This window comes from Siniperca chuatsi, linkage group LG19 (assembly GCF_020085105.1).
Source record: "Siniperca chuatsi isolate FFG_IHB_CAS linkage group LG19, ASM2008510v1, whole genome shotgun sequence".
NCBI classification, from domain to species: Eukaryota; Metazoa; Chordata; class Actinopteri; order Centrarchiformes; family Sinipercidae; genus Siniperca; species Siniperca chuatsi.
In genome coordinates this window covers 18,068,057-18,086,457 of record NC_058060.1, presented here as the reverse complement: position 1 = coordinate 18,086,457, position 18,401 = coordinate 18,068,057, and the positions used below count along the sequence as shown (strand labels likewise).

Sequence of the window (18,401 nt, the reverse complement as noted above, 5' to 3'; positions counted from 1 at the left end):
CTCTCCACAGTATTGTAGAATTTAGTTTATTGATTTTGCACAAAAAGGTATTTTCACATTTCTATTGTTTGTTCTTGAAAAATAACTTCTCCAGTGATGTGACATTGGCTTTTATTGTTTTTTCTCCTCCAATCCAGATTATAAGCAAAAAATGTGGATTTTCTTAGATAACCATGCAGTTCATTGACTAACATTTCTTCTCAATCATTTTACATCTTCAGCTGCACAGAAGATTGAAATGATCTTAAAATAGCACCGTAAGTAGGAGGGAATCTAACTACCTTTCTATCAACATGGACATGAGATTCTTTATGTTAAAAAACAAACAACAGCGACTGAAGACTGTCAGTGCACACACAAATTTTAATTGTGGTCTATAGAAAAAGCTACTACTTTTTGACTTAATTTTGTTTAAGATGCACACTTGTAAATTAATTTGACATAGTAAACATCAAAGCAACATAAAATAATGTAGGAGCTGAGCCAAGCAGACAAAATGTTAAGTTTGAGCTGTGCTTGCTCTAAGTGTAACAGTATGTGAATAAATCATCTTTAAGAAATATGCTTATTATTAGCCGCTCATTTCACATTGCATCATTTACACATAAGGTAAAACAAACATACACAAAAGAAGCAGCATATTGTCTAAATGTAGGTTTATTGTTGAGGTATGATAGAACTATGAATATTCTCTCATTTGAAACCTTGTTTTGTTACAGCCACACTGTCTGTATAAAATCACTGTGGTGGAATAAACTTAAAAAATAATAAAACTGACAATTGGGTAGATTAGGGGATGAAGTGGGGACACTTCAGGAGACACAACTTACAATCTTCCTCCTATGCTTCATTTCACATTTCCCTGGAAGCCTCTCATTTGCCTTTTTCTCCTTCAGACAGGTGGGTGCAGTATTGTGACTCTGCTGTGGCTCATGTTTTTCAGTGCAACAAGGTGTGGTAAGGCTGGTGGATGAATAAAGGACTCTGTGCTGAGACACAACGTCAGGCTTCTGTCTCAAGCTCTAGCAACACTGGGACTGTAAACATGTTTTCAATATTACCATTCAGATAGGAATTAATCATTTAAAGAAATACTTAGGATCAGTTAATATTGCTCAGTTCTGATGAACTCCTTTCTTCCTGACAGGTCGTCATCTGTGCGGCTCTTCCGGTCCCGTGCAATGAAGAATGTAACGGCCGATGGTGTATGTAACGGCAAAAGATGAGGTGGAGATGAAGTGGGGGAGGTGAGGGTGATGTGGAGGCAGGCTGGCTCAAACGAAGGCATGAGGCGGTGGCTTGACTAGTCGTCCTTCTCCACTATGACCTCCCCGTGAAGCACCCTTCTCCTCTGCCGCAGCATGTGGAAGTAGAGCTGAGGAAACACTGGGAAAAATAAACAGGATCAATCACTGATTCAATACTTTTCTAATAATTGTTCTGTATGTTACAGTGATTTGGCAGGGAATGTCTCCAACTTGCTCCAGAAGGTGCTCAAACAGGCTATGTTCATGATTCATCCTGTTAAAACATTGTGAGGCCTCGGTTAGAATAAAATATACCATCAACTGCATACTCTGAAATAAAGGCAAAATGCCTTTTTTTTTTTACTACAAAAAACCATGAAATGGTAAAAATAATCAACCCACACTGAATTCTGAATGAATATTATGTATGTTATGTATAATATGTGTTCAATTCAATACAACATCTTAACTATAGCAACTTTCTCAACAACATTTGTTCATTATCAGCTTCTTAAAAGTAGCATTTTCTGCATGGATGTTCTCTTGAATTGGATTATACATGTTATATGTATATAACAATTTCACCTGGCACAAAGATCATATATGTAGCATTTTAACATCAGTAAATTAATATCAAATAAAGTTTCAGATGTGGAATTGTGTTTGATTAAATGGGAAATCTGCTGGATCACTTTATAGCATAAAAACGATGATGATGAAAAAAGATGGCTGCAAGTCTCCAACATTTAAAGGAATAGTTCGACATTTTGGGAGATGGTTGATGGATGCCACTCTTATGTCTGTGGGCTAAATATATAGCTAGAGCCAGCAGGTGGTTAGCCTAGCAGTGACTTCCTGGAGTCTTGTCGTCACCCTGAGGTTGCCAGGCAACCAACTGAGACTCCAGAAAGTCAAAGCTCCTGGCTTAAAAATAGTCCAGCCTGTAACTTCCAGTAAAACAACAACTCGTCGTTTTTGCTCTTTGGATTTTGTACAGATTAAACAAACAAGATACAACATGTTAATTAGTGAGCTTTACAGCTAGCTGTTTCCGCCTGCTTCCAGTCTTTATGCTAAGCTAAGCTAACCATCTCCTGGCTCCGGCGTCATTATTAATGTACAGATATGAGAGTGTAGTATTGATCCTCTCATCTAACTCTCGGCAAGAAAAATAACAAAGGTTGGAAAGTCTTTCACTGCAACAGAAAAAAGGTTTAGAGGTCATGTGAGATACTACCATAGGCTGCAAAATGTTGCTTTTCTGTCAGACCCTTTAAACTGCTGTCACAATACGTCAAGAGACGCCATCTCTAAAGCCTCATGTAGTGGAAGATGCACAGGTGAATCCTCACTAGAAAGTCTTTGTGGTGTGACCACACCAAGAATGTGGCATCACTGACAAGATGTAGATTAACTGTTAACAGTCAGTGTTATTATCTAATGTATAATGTTAATAGCTCACTTGTCATGTTAATAGTCATTATTAAGACACAAGAAGGCCATTAGCATCATAGTCTGACCAGTGATGTCAACAAGGGACACTTCAAAAACAGGGGACACTTCACAAGGATGTTGAACTGATTTCCAGTGGGGTCATCCACCTCTACGTGTGTTATCATAAAGTGCAGCGTACAACTGAAAATGCTCCTTACGTGGGATGTAGGACAACATGACGATGATGAGGCAGTAGTGGTAGTCGAACGACACGTTATAGATGTTGGGGAGCCTCATGGAGTACATTCCAGATCTGCGTACGAACGGCAGAGCAGCATAAATGGTCAGCAGTTCCCCAACGACTCCCAGGGGGTACAAGACGATGAAGAGGTTGTATCTGGAAAGAAAAAGAGGAAAGTTGTTTTACCATTCAGCAGTGTGGCTCACAGATATACACGGTCACACACCTGCAACAAACACACCTGCAGTTTAAGTTTTGCGGATGTTAAAAACACGCACATGCTTAGATGTCCAAACACAATACATTCGACACACACAGTCTACACTCAAATGCAACCTTTCAAGGATGAGTTCAACAATCAGTGCATGCTCCCTAAAATCTTTGTTTTCCAATTGGCTTACATTTCAAGGTCACTAACATACAGTATGCATAAGCAGCCATTCATAGGGTCAAAGGCACACTGCTCTGATGTAAGCAGATGTAACATAAAGGATAGGATCTTTTTTTTAATATATATATTTGTAATAAGCAAGACAAGCAAATGTGGACTTTTGATAGTATCACAGTTTGTTGCCGCTCCTCATCTCATTACCTGATTTACACAGATAATCAATCACAATGAATTCAGTCCTCTTCATGTTTTGTTAACTTGTGCTATCAGTGCATTGGTATTCAGCTAAAAGTAGTTTTTCTAGAGTTGGTGCATTACACTGGTGTGTTGTTGGAAAACTCAAGACTTAAATGTTGGCTGCCAAACAGCAACTGATCAGTCAAGAAGATACAAAAATCACATCATCCTTTTCTCGATATCATGTTTGCTTATAATAAATTTTTCTTGGGTTTGATTTTCCAACAACATTGATCAGAAATTCAATGCTGGTCAGTAGTCAATATGGAGAGTGGAGATTATCAACACCAGAAAACTGGAAAAAGGAAAGTCAGTACATCAATGGGAAACCAAAATAAATAAGCAGCTGAGATAAGCCTCTATACTACTTCTTGTTTGTTTTTTTAAACTTGTGTTTTACATTTAATGTAACCTATTGGAGAAAACCAGCTGGTCAAGAAAGATCTCCAGTACTGACGATAAGTGGTGACTAAAACTTGGACGGGGAGATGGGGATCCCCAGCGAAAAAGCATTTGATTTGGCAGATGTTGTAGTGGGCACTGGGCAAAGCTGCAGGATCAGGTTGTGGTTGCAATTTGGGCCTCTGACAACTGTCAGCGACTGAATCACTGCACTAAATGGTTGATTACTACAGTGACAATGGATACATTTTTGATTACTTGGTATACAGACACTTAAATGCACACACAGACAGAGCAAAAGAGCTGTTCTTCATAAAACAATTCACAAACTGTCATCTCCTGTCACTTCACCCAAGTGTGAGATGGCCCGCCTCCCTTTGTGACATGAACTCTCTAGTGTGATATATGCCGTGACTCAGGGCTGCAGAGATCCTGTATTTAGCCGAGACCACAGCAAAGGCTTGGGGGAGCGTCTCAGCGGATGTGATAGAAATGTTGGGCGAACATTCCATGACCAAAACAGATGGTCTTAAAAACATGAGCAGCTGAACATGAGCCCCTCTCCCGGGGGGCCTGGCGTCTCCTCCATGCTTAAAGAAAGACGTGAAGCGTGGGGGGCAGGGAAGAGGGTGGCATTCAATGCACGAGAATCAACACCCAAAACAAGAGTAATTGGCACAAAACTAAATTGCATCTCCTGACGATCACATGACACGACGCCTCTGTCTGCGGTAACCCAGAAGCAGAACAATGTCTCACCTTGTAAATGATGTAATGTGTACAATTCACTGCTCTGAACCGAGATAGGCCTCTCTGGGCTGTAAGATGCCAAGCCTGTGTGTTGGACAGCTATCAATGTGTACAGCTGACCTCCCAACAACTCCGATTTCAGTTGAGCTACTGTAGCGGAGAGACACGCAAGGCCAGACTGCCACGTCACAAGTACTCTTCATGCAGTAGTAGGCAGGCATTATGTCACTCTAGAGCTAAGAAATGTGTTGATCGTCCTCATGTTTCACTGAGAATCATGACAATTGTTTCAATTTTATGTTTTCTGTGCTGATAATGAAAGCCTTGGATTTACCTAATACTGTTTTTGAATGCTAATGTCAAGAATTATTGGGGGGGAGTTACAGTTTGTTAGAGCAACTTACAACAAATAATGCAGACAGAAAAATGTACGTCATTATAAACAATATTTCATTCTATTTTTAAATCTATTTTTTAAATGATTAAATAAGTGATAAAAAATCTAAATAAACCCTAAAATGGTTAAATGTCCTCTGTAACTTCTGTCCTGCATTATCAGTAGTGTCAGAACACAATGGTAACAGTTAGTTCACCCACCATTGACAGAGAATGGCTAATGAGGTGCTAATCAATAAACACACACATGCTTCTCCTCTCTGTGTGAGCCAGGCGATACTTAATACACACACGGCTGCACTACTTCCTGACGTAAAGCCGGTCTAGGCCTGGGGAGGGAAGCATGCCAGAGGTGAAATCGCCAGATCAGGCCGACATGCTCAGACACAATGTCCGACACAGTAATGACAATTCAAGTTCATCCCGGCCGCGGGTAACGGCATCTCCACCTGGCCCATTTGATGAAGTACGGCAGGTGGTGGAGTAGGTTGAATGTGTAGTAGGAATATCTGGTTATCTCTGTCATCGTCCACACAACCAGGAATAGGATTACGCTTTCTTCGCTCTGGATCTTCATTTAAATTAGAAGAAAATGGCAAATATACAGAGGAAGGAAAAATTAAGATGTTTATATGAGTCAAACCTGACAAGCTCTGCTCTTACAGGTAACAAGTACTGGTGTGTGCAAATGTGTGGGAGCAATGATGTGATAATAAAGCACAGGGGTTCTTGCAGTTTTCATGCAACAGATGCTAAAATAGACACAGAAAAGATGCTCCATTTGATTAGATTTGTCCCAGGAAACCCTTTGAGGATCTATCTTTGATTAGAGAATGTTATTAAAATGTATATTGTACATGTGGAGGTAATATTGAAGTAAAACTTGTGATTAATATTTGTCCTTTTCTCACAGTATTTTTCATTTGCTTGTTCAACTAAAATAAAACCCACAGTGGCAGCAGTCTGTGTTGTGTGCTGCGGTAGTCACCTGTCTGATGCTGTTGGTGATGAACCAAACCATGAAAATCCGTGAACACACTTGAACCCCGGTTACAATCACAGAAGTCCTCACAATTCCTGGAGCAGAGCAGAAAAAAAACACAACAGTTTACAGCTGCAGAGGTGTTGACACGTTTGTTTGTATTTTAACATAAATCATAAACAAACATCATGACATACCGATGGCACAATGTCCCAACTGTAAGACAAGATAGATAAAAAAATCAGTTAATTTCCCTCATCTATAGCAACAGCAGCTACATCAGCACCACCTATTTAAAATCACTGTCATTTCTCAGCATTTTATCAGGCCGCACTATGACTGTGCAGCCATGCAAGTGACAGCTATTCTACTCAAATTCTTACCTCAACTAATGCAAAGGTCTGGAAAAACTTGAGTGTCCTTGCTATACTTCTGTACAGACCCTTGTGTGTGCCTTTCTGGACGTAGAAGCGTATCATCGCCATGGCCAACACCAGCCACCTGCAGAAATAAAAACAGGTAATATTACCTAATAGCATCACTTAGTGTGAACAGGAAGAATGAGAACAGGCCATATGGGATGGATGGTGTTTATAGTTTCCTGTATTCCAGTATTACAAGAGAATCTGGAAAGTGGCTTTAATGACAGTAGAAACTGAAAATCATGTTATTCAGCTCTGCATGTACTTGTACACAGTGTATTTTTTGACACGGCAAATGCTCATTTATTTGAACCTTAAACCCCTAAACCGACTATCCTCTCACAGCTCTGTTACAAGCACTTTTCTCTAAATTTTCTACTGTATATAGCCAATATCAATAGAAATCTTAATAAAAAAATCAAAATCAGATTCCCACACATAGCCTATGTATATTATTGCTTCAGTTAGGAGACTAAAGAACAGGAGAAACCAGATATTCTGTTGTCTTTTTTCTCAAGTCCAAGTTGTAGTATCGACACCAACTTAGGACGTGAACAGAATATCTGGCTGCTCCTGCGCTTCCTCATAGTGTATATCAACAAATCAACAAAAGTTATGTGACTAACTATTAACTGGTGATGATTTACTTGATAAAACATGATGAATGGCATGATTACATTTACAAAATCATGGGTAAAGTTTTGAGACAGCGAGAGACACAGACAGATTATTTCAATTTCAGTACTTTCATCAAACTTGACGTTTGAACAGATGTGTCTTTACACAGAAGATTCACATCTACTACAGTATAACAAAGAGCCTGACTCCCCATTAGTCCCTGCAATTTAAATCTTGCTGTCATATTCTTTAACAATCTCCACTTTCTCTACAATTCTCCTTTATGACAAAAATGTCATAAATGGATGATCACCCGAGGATCATAGTTTTCATTTGGTCAATCTACCACATTTTATGACAACAATGAACATGTATTATATTATGCAGCCTACACTTGTGTGTGAATGAGGTGAACAACAGGCAACAATTCATATAAGCCAATACAAAAATCTGTATATTCCTTTACTTCTACTAAAATCTCCTGAAGTCTTGTGTTTAAAATCCTTTAAACAAATGGTCACCCATCTCCTCACGCTGCCCTCTCTGAGCCCAACTCAGCAAAACACAGTCACACAGTCTACAGCCATGAAAGATTAGCTCACAGAACTGTTAACAGGGTCAATGGTATTAACAACTTAGTGGGTTAATGGCTGGATTGGATATAGGGCTGCAACTAATGATATCTATCTATCTCAATTAATCGTTTTGACTGTAAAATATCACAAAATAGTACATAAATGCCCATTATACTTTCTTAGAGTCCTAGGTGACATCTTTAATCCAACCAATAGTCCAAAAACACCAAGATGTTCAGTTAACATTCATATAGAAAATGTGAAAGTGTGGCTTCTCTGAGGCAAAACACCCTTCTTATACATACTGTATTGTATTCTGTATCGTGTTATTTGTTGGGGAATGACAGTCAGGTCAGTTGATGTGATCACTACATTAGAGTGCAAGGTACAGTAATGGGAGGTCAAACTAAAAATGTCATCTTCAGCTGGCTTTTTGAAATCAGAACATTAGTATAACAATTTCTTGACAAAGCGGACAGAGTCATCACTGTCATAATTTTAATCAAAAACATTCTTATTGGGCGCCCAGCTTAGCTGTAAACGAAGGTGTAATCAGTGGTGGAAAGTAACTAAGTACTTTTACTCAAGTACTGTACTTTAGTACAACTTTGAGGTGCTTTTACTTGAGTATTTCCATTTTGTGCTACTTTATACTTCTTCTACTCTACATTTCAGAAGGAAATATTGTACTTTTTACTCGTTTCAGTTTATTCACAAACAGTTAAAGTACAAGTACAATCATATAAGACATAATATGTGATGTGAAATGGGACACTCTGATAAGCTATCTGAAGTTTAAGATACATGTGAGTTAAAACTAGCCTCACTGACTGATACTTGCACATTGATTCATCAGTATTAATAATCTAATAATGTAACATAATAACATAAAATTCCCAGAACAAGTACTTTTACTTTTGTGATTATAATACTTTGTACTCGTGGTATTGGTACTTTGACTTAAGTAAAAGATCTGAGTACTTCTGTAATCGATGTGCCAAACTGGAGCCTTCAGTCATTATTGATCTGGTGAGCAGTGGTGGAAAGTTACTAAGTACATTACTCAAGTACTGTACTTTACTAAAATTCTGAAGTACTTTTACTTTACTTGAGTATTTCCATTTTCTGCTACTTTATAATTCTACTCCACCACAAATCAGAGGCAAACATTGTACTTTTGACTCCATTTATTTGAAAACTTTAGTTACTAGTTACTTTACAGATTCAGATAAATACAAAATATAATCAACAAATAAATTATGATGTATTATTATCGTCTAAAATAAGACTTTATTGATCCCTTGGTGAAATTCACAAGCTACCAGGCAGTATAGTAAAAAAAATAAGCTCCACCTTTACCAGCATCATTAAAGTGATGTACACATTAATGCTCCAATAATACAATATACATTATTCTGAAATGGGCCATTCTGCTTAATGAGTACTTTTGCTCTTTGTACTTTAAGCATATTTTGATTCTAATACTTTAGTACTTTTACTCAAGTAAAATGCAGGACTTGTAACAGAGTATTTCTACCTTTCTCTTTATACATCCATGATTTCTACACTGTGGTACTGCTACTTTTACTGAAGTAAACGGTCTGAGTACTTCTTCCACCACTGCTGATCTGACAGCTCTGTTATAGTTGAGCAGAGAAGTATTGATCGCTTATGTCTGGCCATTTTTCCATATCAACACGGTATAAACTCGACCGGTAATCGCGCGCTCTGTTTGCAATTCACAAATGCGATGTTGTTATAAAAAAATCTGCCCATTGAGCATTTCACTGTCCCAGACCTGAGCTCCAGTGTCAGCGCGCTCCGGCTATACTTATCACTGCAACTGTCGGAAGCATTGTGGGCCCTGACGCTGACACCATGCAGTCAGCCCTATTTGGACACGGCTGCAGCGCCAGCCTGTCACTTTCACCCAACGCCATTCATTCATTTTCTAACACTAATAAATACCGCTTACATTTTTATCTTTTTTTTTTTACTGTCAAATTCTTCACCCAAGTTTTCCCCAACTCCGGTGAGCTGCTAAATTGAGCGAGCTGAACAGGCACTTTCGGCTTCACTCAGAGACACACAGTCCTATAAACAGCAACACACGCTTACGGTTTTTTAGGGAGCGGCTAACTTATAGGCTTTTCTTATTAATAGGCGACCGGGGCGGAATTACGCACGTACCCGGCGGTCATGGCGATGTTGTAGAAAGTGAGCCATGCGGTAGCGAGGGCGCTTTTCGTTCTCTTCTTGTTGTTGTTTTCCTTCTCCTCAACCGTGCCGTCCTCCTCGCTGGACGCCATGGTACCGGGGGCAGGGTGGGGAAGTCAGGAAGGGAGCTGACAGCTGGGGCTGGTAGGGAGGGGAGCAGCAGGGTCATCCATCCATCTATCCGCCCACGGCTCCCCTCTCTCGCGGGACTAGTGCTGCAACAAGTGCGTGGCCTGCCGGTGGGTCAGAGGCTGTTATTATAAAGTCTCTGTATCTTGTGAGAGAAAACCTGTAACCTACCACTATCAGTGCTGCAGTGGTGGAATGTAACTAAGTACATTTACTCAAGTATATTTACTTAAGTAGCCTACACATTTGAGGTTGCCTGCTTGAGTCTCTTCTTTTCATGCCATTTTCTACATTTCAGAGGGAAATATTATACTTTTTACTTCACTACAATTATTTGACAGTTTTAAATATTATGATAATATTATTGAATTAAGATAATATTAAGGATTCGCTTATTTTCCTTTCAATTCAATTTATTTTTAATAATTTAGAATTTTAAAATAGAATTTTTTATTGGTTGGACAAAACAGGCAATGTGAAGGTGTGGCTTTGGCCTCTGGGTAATTGTGACGGCATTTCTCACTGATTTCTTTACAAACCAAACAATTAATAGATTAATGGAGAAAATAATCAGCAGATTAATCCATAGTGAAAATAATCATTAGTTACAGTGAGATAGATATCAGATTGTTTTCTCATACCCAGTCTCCTTCAAATTACATTAACTAATGCAACAATAAAGCATGAATGTGTTCTACAGCAACATGGGTTTGCAGTGCTGATGCTCATAGTCTAAAGGCCTGGAAATACAAGCATTATTTCAAAATCTTGCAGCAAAATAAATTAATTCCAGTGGCATCGCTGTGATCATTGTATTTGCTCTCAGAGTGAAGTAGTAGTAAATTAGTTAATTTTTCGTGAACTTTGACCTGGAAATTTGTGCAGTAACCGTTGCCATGTTTTTTTGCTTTCGAGCCACTTTTACGCACCTGTCCGCCTGCCTGTCTGTCTCTGTCTGCCTGTCTGTCTGTCTGCCTGCCAGTCAAGCTCATTTGTATTTTCAACTGGTCATTAAATCATTGAACTGTCCCTATCTTCCTTAACTTTATGCATTTGGGTCCTTCTCCTGCTGACTCACTCACCTGACTGACAGGAAATACTCAAGTACAAGTACTTTAAAGTTGTACTTAAGTACTGTACGTGAGTAAATGTACTTAGTTACTTACACTGGTAAAAACATACAAAAAAGTGGAGTTGTCAGCATCTGCTCATAACTGTCTAACACAGGAAACTGGCACAAAGGCAACTAAATATTGTGTAGTTTATTTATTTTGAAGTGCTGATAACTTTTCCTCTTGGAAGGAAACTTGTATGTGGAAAAAGTCTGCTTCACAGCTTGAAGCCTTGAGCCTTGTTTTGGTAAGGTTACATTATAATGAAACTGAGGGAGTAGAAGCATGTCGTATTACTGATAGGCTTTGGTTTTAGAGTCCTCCTATTCAGGGTTTGTCAGTCCCCCATACTCATGCTGACCTCAGTTCCTCAATTGTAGGAAAATCTTCCTATGGTAGCCATCAATCCCCTCACTACTCTTGCCATAAATATTTATTTTTTGTCTTGAGCCTGGGTGCACTGGTCTTTGGTCTCTCTAGTTTAGGAGGACTACAACCCCAGTTAGAGTAGCTGTAGTCCTGGTATTGAGGTTCCAGGCACAAGAGAGAGAAAAAATGAACGGGAACTCAGAAATTTAAGCTACTCTGTGTTACAATAAGCCCTGCCCTCAGGAAGGAGTCTACCTGAGTATCTGTTGATTAGCTAGTTTCACCTGAAGTGTCTGACCTCAACAGATACCCAGGTAGATTCCTTCCTGAGGGCAGGGTTATGTAACAAAGAGTAGCTTAAATTTCCCGTTAAAGTTCCCGTTCATTTTTGCACAATTGAGAATGACTTCCGGATGGGAGCCGAAACGTCTTGATTCTGAAAACAGTGTCCAGATGACTACGAAACCTTTTCTACGACAGCACACTCCTGGACGAATGAGGGACTACACCGCCTCTTCTAATGATACCCAGCAGAAATGTGCGTAAACTAAAGACAGCCCCAAATATAGTGCAGACTACCTAATCCTGATCCAATTACTTGATTGGTTGTTAAGGTGTCTGAGGTCAGCAACAGCACATTTTCACTTCATTATTAGCTTGAAATTGCATGAACACACAGGGGCATGGCATGAAAGATACCGTGCATGGATGATGTTTGAACTAAGGAGACCAGTGATATTAATTCATCATTTCAGCTCATGCTTTAGACTAAGGGCTTGTAGCTTGCTTTTTGAGGAAAAAACTCAATTACTATGACGCAACAAGTCTTAATCAATTTATCTAAATTTGATGAAAATTAATATGTTGAAGCAGTGTTTTTAAACCAGATATGTTTCTAGTATATGTGACATCATTGTGCAGAATCTGATATTTTTACAGTTATCCCATTTTGCCACTAGATGGCGATGTATGAATATGAGAAGAACCTCAAGTGTATAAGTTTTCTGTGGCTTTCATGTGTCTTCGGTTTACAGCCACTAGCCCTTGGATGTTGCTTTTACTGTGGGTGTTATCAAGGACACTTCGTTTGCTGGTTTTGGAGAATGTTTAGGTAGAATATAGGGTATAATTGATGCAAAGCTACATGTATATTATGCTCATATAATAATGTGCATCATCTATTATGTGTAGCTGATTGAAATGACAGGATTTTAGCTTCAAAAGCATTGACTGAAGTACTGTTTTCAAGGCTAAATCATCCCACCGACATGCCTGCAGTACATACATATCCTTCAGGGTGCAGAGTTAGACAATCTTTGCTTGTATGCTGTATATAAAGAAAGTAAAGGGCCAGTCACATCACCGTCACACCAAGGTACACAATGCCTAGTGCAGTGTAAGCAGTTGGGTGAGCAGAGAGCCAGGGCTGTGGTGTGTGGAAAATGCTAGTGGAGGCAGACAATGCACTGGTCCGAGGCCTGACCAGCCCTCAGAGGGACAGGGGTCGCCTCACTGCGACAACAGCCCCCGTCTCCCTCCCTTCTTTTTCTTTTTTTGAGCTGCCACAGCATGGGCTCTGTAAGGACGCTGAAGTTTGCCGTGTGCGAGGTGCTGCAGTTTGCAGGCCTGTGCGTGCCACTCTTCATCATCATGCAGAGGTTCGCCGTCATTGTAGCAAAGGTCAAAACCTCGGCACTGCCGCCCGGCGATGGCCGCACAGCCTACTGGTTGATCGTGGCCTCCTCTATTGCCTATGTCACCTCCACCGCCCTGCTGGTCTGGGTGCCCCTGAAATATATGGTTTTCGTGAAGAAGAAGTTTCTCATTGGGAGGAAGAAGTGGTGAGTTTCTCCTGCCTTTGTCCTGATGTCAGGGGCCTAGGGAGCCAGAAATGGAGGTCCAGCACAGTTCTTATCTGTGTATGGTCAGCAGCTGGGATCCCAGTGCAGCACTGACTGAGACCTGACCAGCTGGTTTGAGTCTGAACAGGCCTGTAGCTGGTTTGGACTGCACCTGGCGTGGTGAATACCATGAGTTAGCAAGTCCTGCAACTGCCTTTGTCTTCCTTCCTTACTTTCTTTGTCTTTCCCTTCCTTTGTCTTTGTATCAGGAGGCCTGTGGCCCTCGTATATGTGATCCTGTCCACATTACCCTGCTTTGCCTTTCTCATCGCCAGCTCTGAGGTACAACATTTTGTGGATTGTTTGCCATTTGTTTTATTACATCAATTTATCTGTACTCTGATGATGAACTTTGACCCGTATCTTGCCATATTTGTAATAGTCAGTGTGTAATTGTAGATCCTTTGCAGTTATTTTGGATAATTGTGGTTATCATCCAAAGAAGTTGCTTGGAACTTAAAAAATACTCGCCATAACTGTACATTTGGGACCAAAATTACGTAAAATGTTGTAGGTGAGTGGAATCACAGTGTGAGGCCTCTGTGAGTGGAATAAAGGTGATGATTTGTGAGCAACTTTTTGGTTCTCAGGGGAGGAATATCCAGCCTTATGGATAAGGAGCTACTGATAAGCAGCTTGGTTCCTCTTCCTGTCCAAGCTGCCCTTGTCAAATCATCTGTCCATGAGGCACATTTTCACTTCCTTGCTGGCTGCAGCCCAGGTCCTATTTGCTGTTTTATGTGGCCCTTTCTAGAGACCAAGTTGACCTTTTGGCCCTTGTTTATCTGGTGTCTTTTACATAAGAGCCATAAATTCTGCTAAGATGACCAGCTTGTCTGCTTTGTTCTGTGTCCTGTTGGTATGAAGTCCTGACTCAGGCAAATACTAGAGCTGCAAGTATTTTAGCCCACAAACCCAGTACTAGAGGAGGTCAGAAATGTAGATGTAAATGCTTGGTGCAAAGGTCCATTATTGTTGAGGTAAATTGATGGGTTCAGTATCAATTGGGTGTGAGTAAGTACACTTAAATGTTCTGGTCAAAACTTATGTTCAACTAATGACTTTCTGGCTGTTTGCTTAGGTTCAGATAAATAACAACATGAAACATGATACATTCACGGAGCTCCCTGTATCACTAGTCCTCTTCTCTCTCATCTGTATTGACGTTGTGGAGAGGATGCGCCACTGCAGACTGACCGGCCAGGGTGAGCGCAGCTCTCTGAACACATTACACAAATCACTCACTGAGTGCTTTAGATCCTGAACTTTCCTCTGCCAACTTCTATAGTGATAGTAGCCCGGCTTTACATTGCAGGAGCTCGGAGGCAACAAATACAACTAACAGTTCTTTATATCATTTATCCAGAACAATTTAGACACCCAATTGAACTTTTTATTCTTTGGCTCTGTGCCTGCAGTTGAAAAATATTGGTGCAACAAAGGAAATGAGCAGGAAATTTATTAGCCACTTCTTGTAACACAGTGCTGAATTGACAAAACTTCAGCATTTTTTTCCAAAGGGAGGCATTGAGGTGGTATATCGTTGTTTATGTGGTATTCTTTGGGAAAACCCAATCCTTTTGAGTTTTTTTAACGTCAGCTGTCTCAAGTTTTGGTTCCAGCAGCAGATTAATGGTTGTATTTTTATGATCACAAGATCTGGTGGTTGCATGTTATCTCTGTTATACTGATAGTCTTTTCTCACAACTTTGGAAAAACAATATTCAAAATAAAATCATTCTTATCATGTTTGGTTAATTTTCCAAAAAACAACCATATGAACACCAACACCACGTGAAGATAAGCAACATAAGCAAATGTAATTTCAGATTTGCTTTGCTCTGCATAATCTTGTTTGACTGGGCTGCTGTTATGAAAATCTTTTCTTTTTTCTCCCCAGCTAATAACATGGAGAGAGATGCTGACATTCCCTCCACTGTCCTCACACATGTGGAACAGGTAACACCAGTAACACCTATCCCTCCAGCTGTGCCGGGGCCAGCTGTGCCCGGGCAAGCTGTGCCAACTCCTGCGCCACCAGGAGCAAACCAGCATAATGACAGGAACCAGAACGGAGCAGGGGGTCGACCTGAGACCAACGGGACAGTCCTGGGGATACCAGGTAATCCTGGGAGACCATTTAGTATCTCTGGATTGAGCTCACAATCAGCGAGCACCACAGCGTACCGCATACCTCCGTACGCCTACACGGGTCCACTGAGATTCATTTGTGCCAGCGATGCCCGAGCAGACGTGTTTGTGGACAGTTTTATGTTCTGGATGGATACAGTAGAGATGGTGAGGGTGGCAGGAGATCCCCTGGTCTACTACTCAGGCTGGGTGTTCCCCATCTACATCTTAAGTTACCTGTCTTGCCTGCGTGTGGTGGTCATGCCCCACAGCCCCCTGCTTTCCTCACTAGGAGTGGCTGTGCAGGACTTACCCTTCTTCTTTGTGCGTGTTGGCCTCATTGCCGTCTTTGGCTTTGTCACACCTATCCTCTATCTGATGAAGAACCTGTTGGTCTGCCTGGCCTTTGTCTATTTCAACTTCATGACCAAGCTGAGGGTCTTCAACACAGAGAGGTTGTTCTTTTGAGACCAATACTTCAAGCAAAGCCAGTGCAACATTAACACATAGTAGCAGCAATAGGTTGGCACAATCAGGAACTGAAGGATGCTAGCTTTCAGGAGGCGGTTGCACCAGCTCTTCATAAGTTCGAACTTAGCCTAGTCACAACAAGTGTTTACTAAATGGAGATTCACTAAATTAAAACAGGCTGCACCACACAATCTAGTTTTTACATAGAGATTTGTTACTAAGTATTTACACCCAGTAACTGCCAAGGGTGTAACTGTTACATACTGTTAGCTACCTGAACTAGCTAACTGACATAACTAAAGTTAGCTTGCTAATACATGATGCGTTTACAGTGAGAGTAAGTTAATATGGTCGACACATTTGACATGACACGTGATGCGTGAGGCTGTTTAAAATTTATGTGAACTGGGAAGATTTTAAATTACGAATAAATAACACCATATATCTCAAATTACAAAACATTGTGCTAATGACATCAGACTAAATAACCAAATAGTGTCAGGTTAACGTAATCAGATGTTTCCCACTCTTTCAAAAAATGCATGAATACTATATTTCACCATGCATGCATCTATAAATAAAACAAAGTAAGTAATTCCTACATTTACAAAGGATTGGCTCTTTTTTATATATACATTGTTTGCCCCCATAAAACTGCTATTTTTGGCAGTTATGTTACGGCTTTTGATGCAGCAGTGACTTGTTGCTTTTAACAGGATGGTGCTACAGATGTTTTTTTAAGTTCTAGTGGTACAACTCAATTTAGTAAATCACTAGTTTGAAACTAGCTAGTAGTTACTAAGAATTTAGAAAGAACTTTAAGCACAAACTTGATTTAGTGTACTACTTATAACGTGAATGTTTACTGGAGATTTATACATCACTAAATTAAAATATGTTGCACAACACAAATTAATTCTGACGTTCACACCCAGTAACTGCCAGGTGTAACTGTCACAGCTAATTGAACCAACTGACAAAGCGTAAGCTTTAGCTTGCAAATATATGACTGGTTTAGAATGAGGAGTAAAAGTGGTCATATCAGATAATACTAATAATACACACTAATGATGTAAATCGGGAAGATTTTAAATTACATTCCACAAAAATAACACAACTTACCTCAAATTACAAAAAACAATCTAATAATGTCTGCTAGGTTAGCATTATCCGAAATGTCCATCTCGTTCTAAACTGCATTAATACTACTACTTTACTCTGAAACACATATTTCTCCATATAATCATATATAAATAAAACAATAACATTTACATTTACCTAGAATAATTAGACAAGTTTAATATATCATTCGGCCCCCTAAAATTGTTAAGTTCTAATGGTCCAACCCTGTTAGTAAATCAATAACTAGCGAAGAATGTAGGAAGAACTTTAGGCACAAACTTAGTAATGTATTTAAGAAAAGCTGGTGCGACCAAACCAAAGTATGACTTTGTGTAAGAGACACAGAAGAGATATTTTGTTAAAATGCATGATGGTACTTTTCACAGGCCAAAAGGGAGCAATGTTTTCCCATAAAGGACATTATGTGTCAAATGACTGTTGTGTTATGTATGATTTAGCTTTATGTTCAAATATACATTTTTTTACCCCTCAAAAACCCTCATCCTCACCAAGCATGGCACTTTGGGAATGTAATGTAATGTCACTTGAGATTTTTTGGCAGATTTTGTTTCTACCATCATAAAGTGCAGTGATTATGTAAAAGCATAAATACATGTTGTTTATATTAGGTTTTTCTTTGCTAAGTTATATTCATGAAAGAAAAACAAAGTGTGAGTTTGTAACATTAATACATATATTTTGGTAAGATTAATAAAGAAACTCATTCAAATATATGTTTTACGTTTCACTAGTTTGATTTATCATATTTATATGTGTGCAGAATGTATTGACATGAACTTGACAGTAGTGTATGTTTTTGACCTCCATTCAAACCTTTTACACTGGAATTTATCCCATTTCTTCCCAATCACTCCCCAAGAGAATGGTTTTCCTGTCATTATTCTGCTAAACATTCTCATCACATCCCTTCCTGTAATCCTAAATGGTCCAGAGCACAAGTACAATGACAGCTAGAAGACACAATTTCATTACACATGTACAATCTGATGCAATTCAGTGCAACAGCCCTGCAAATAAAACATAATACTTTTGTGAAGATTATAATTTTAGAGTGGGACAAAATGGCATGAACAAAGTAATGCAATCATTTACAATCATAAAGTGAAAAATATTTATTGCTGGGCTGCATTAAATTGTACACATGTTCATGATATTATGTCCACTTTCCAGTATATGATAGTTCTCTTGTACTGACCCTTGTTATAATTCATGTACTTTAAATGTAACCTATTGT

The 18,401-nt window shown here is 39.5% G+C and overlaps 2 protein-coding genes across 2 annotated transcripts; one reads left to right on the top strand and one right to left on the bottom strand.

The window, feature by feature from the left end:
• Nucleotides 1–10: 10 nt before the first annotated feature.
• On the bottom strand, nucleotides 11–10,146 carry hacd1 (3-hydroxyacyl-CoA dehydratase 1). The gene is made up of 7 exons (XM_044177012.1): nucleotides 9,886–10,146; nucleotides 6,464–6,581; nucleotides 6,278–6,296; nucleotides 6,087–6,175; nucleotides 5,548–5,669; nucleotides 2,900–3,078; nucleotides 11–1,386 (listed from the first exon to the last, which is right to left on the bottom strand). The coding sequence occupies exons 1-7, from the start codon at nucleotides 10,002–10,004 to the stop codon at nucleotides 1,304–1,306; spliced, it is 729 nt and encodes a 242-aa protein (XP_044032947.1). The 5' UTR covers nucleotides 10,005–10,146; the 3' UTR covers nucleotides 11–1,303.
• A 2,790-nt stretch (nucleotides 10,147–12,936) lies between these two features.
• Nucleotides 12,937–17,794, top strand: LOC122866844 (transmembrane protein 236-like). The gene is made up of 4 exons (XM_044177011.1): nucleotides 12,937–13,363; nucleotides 13,633–13,705; nucleotides 14,505–14,628; nucleotides 15,324–17,794. Exons 1-4 carry the CDS (start codon nucleotides 13,092–13,094, stop codon nucleotides 16,019–16,021), a joined length of 1,167 nt encoding a protein of 388 aa, XP_044032946.1. The 5' UTR covers nucleotides 12,937–13,091; the 3' UTR covers nucleotides 16,022–17,794.
• Nucleotides 17,795–18,401: the final 607 nt, after the last annotated feature.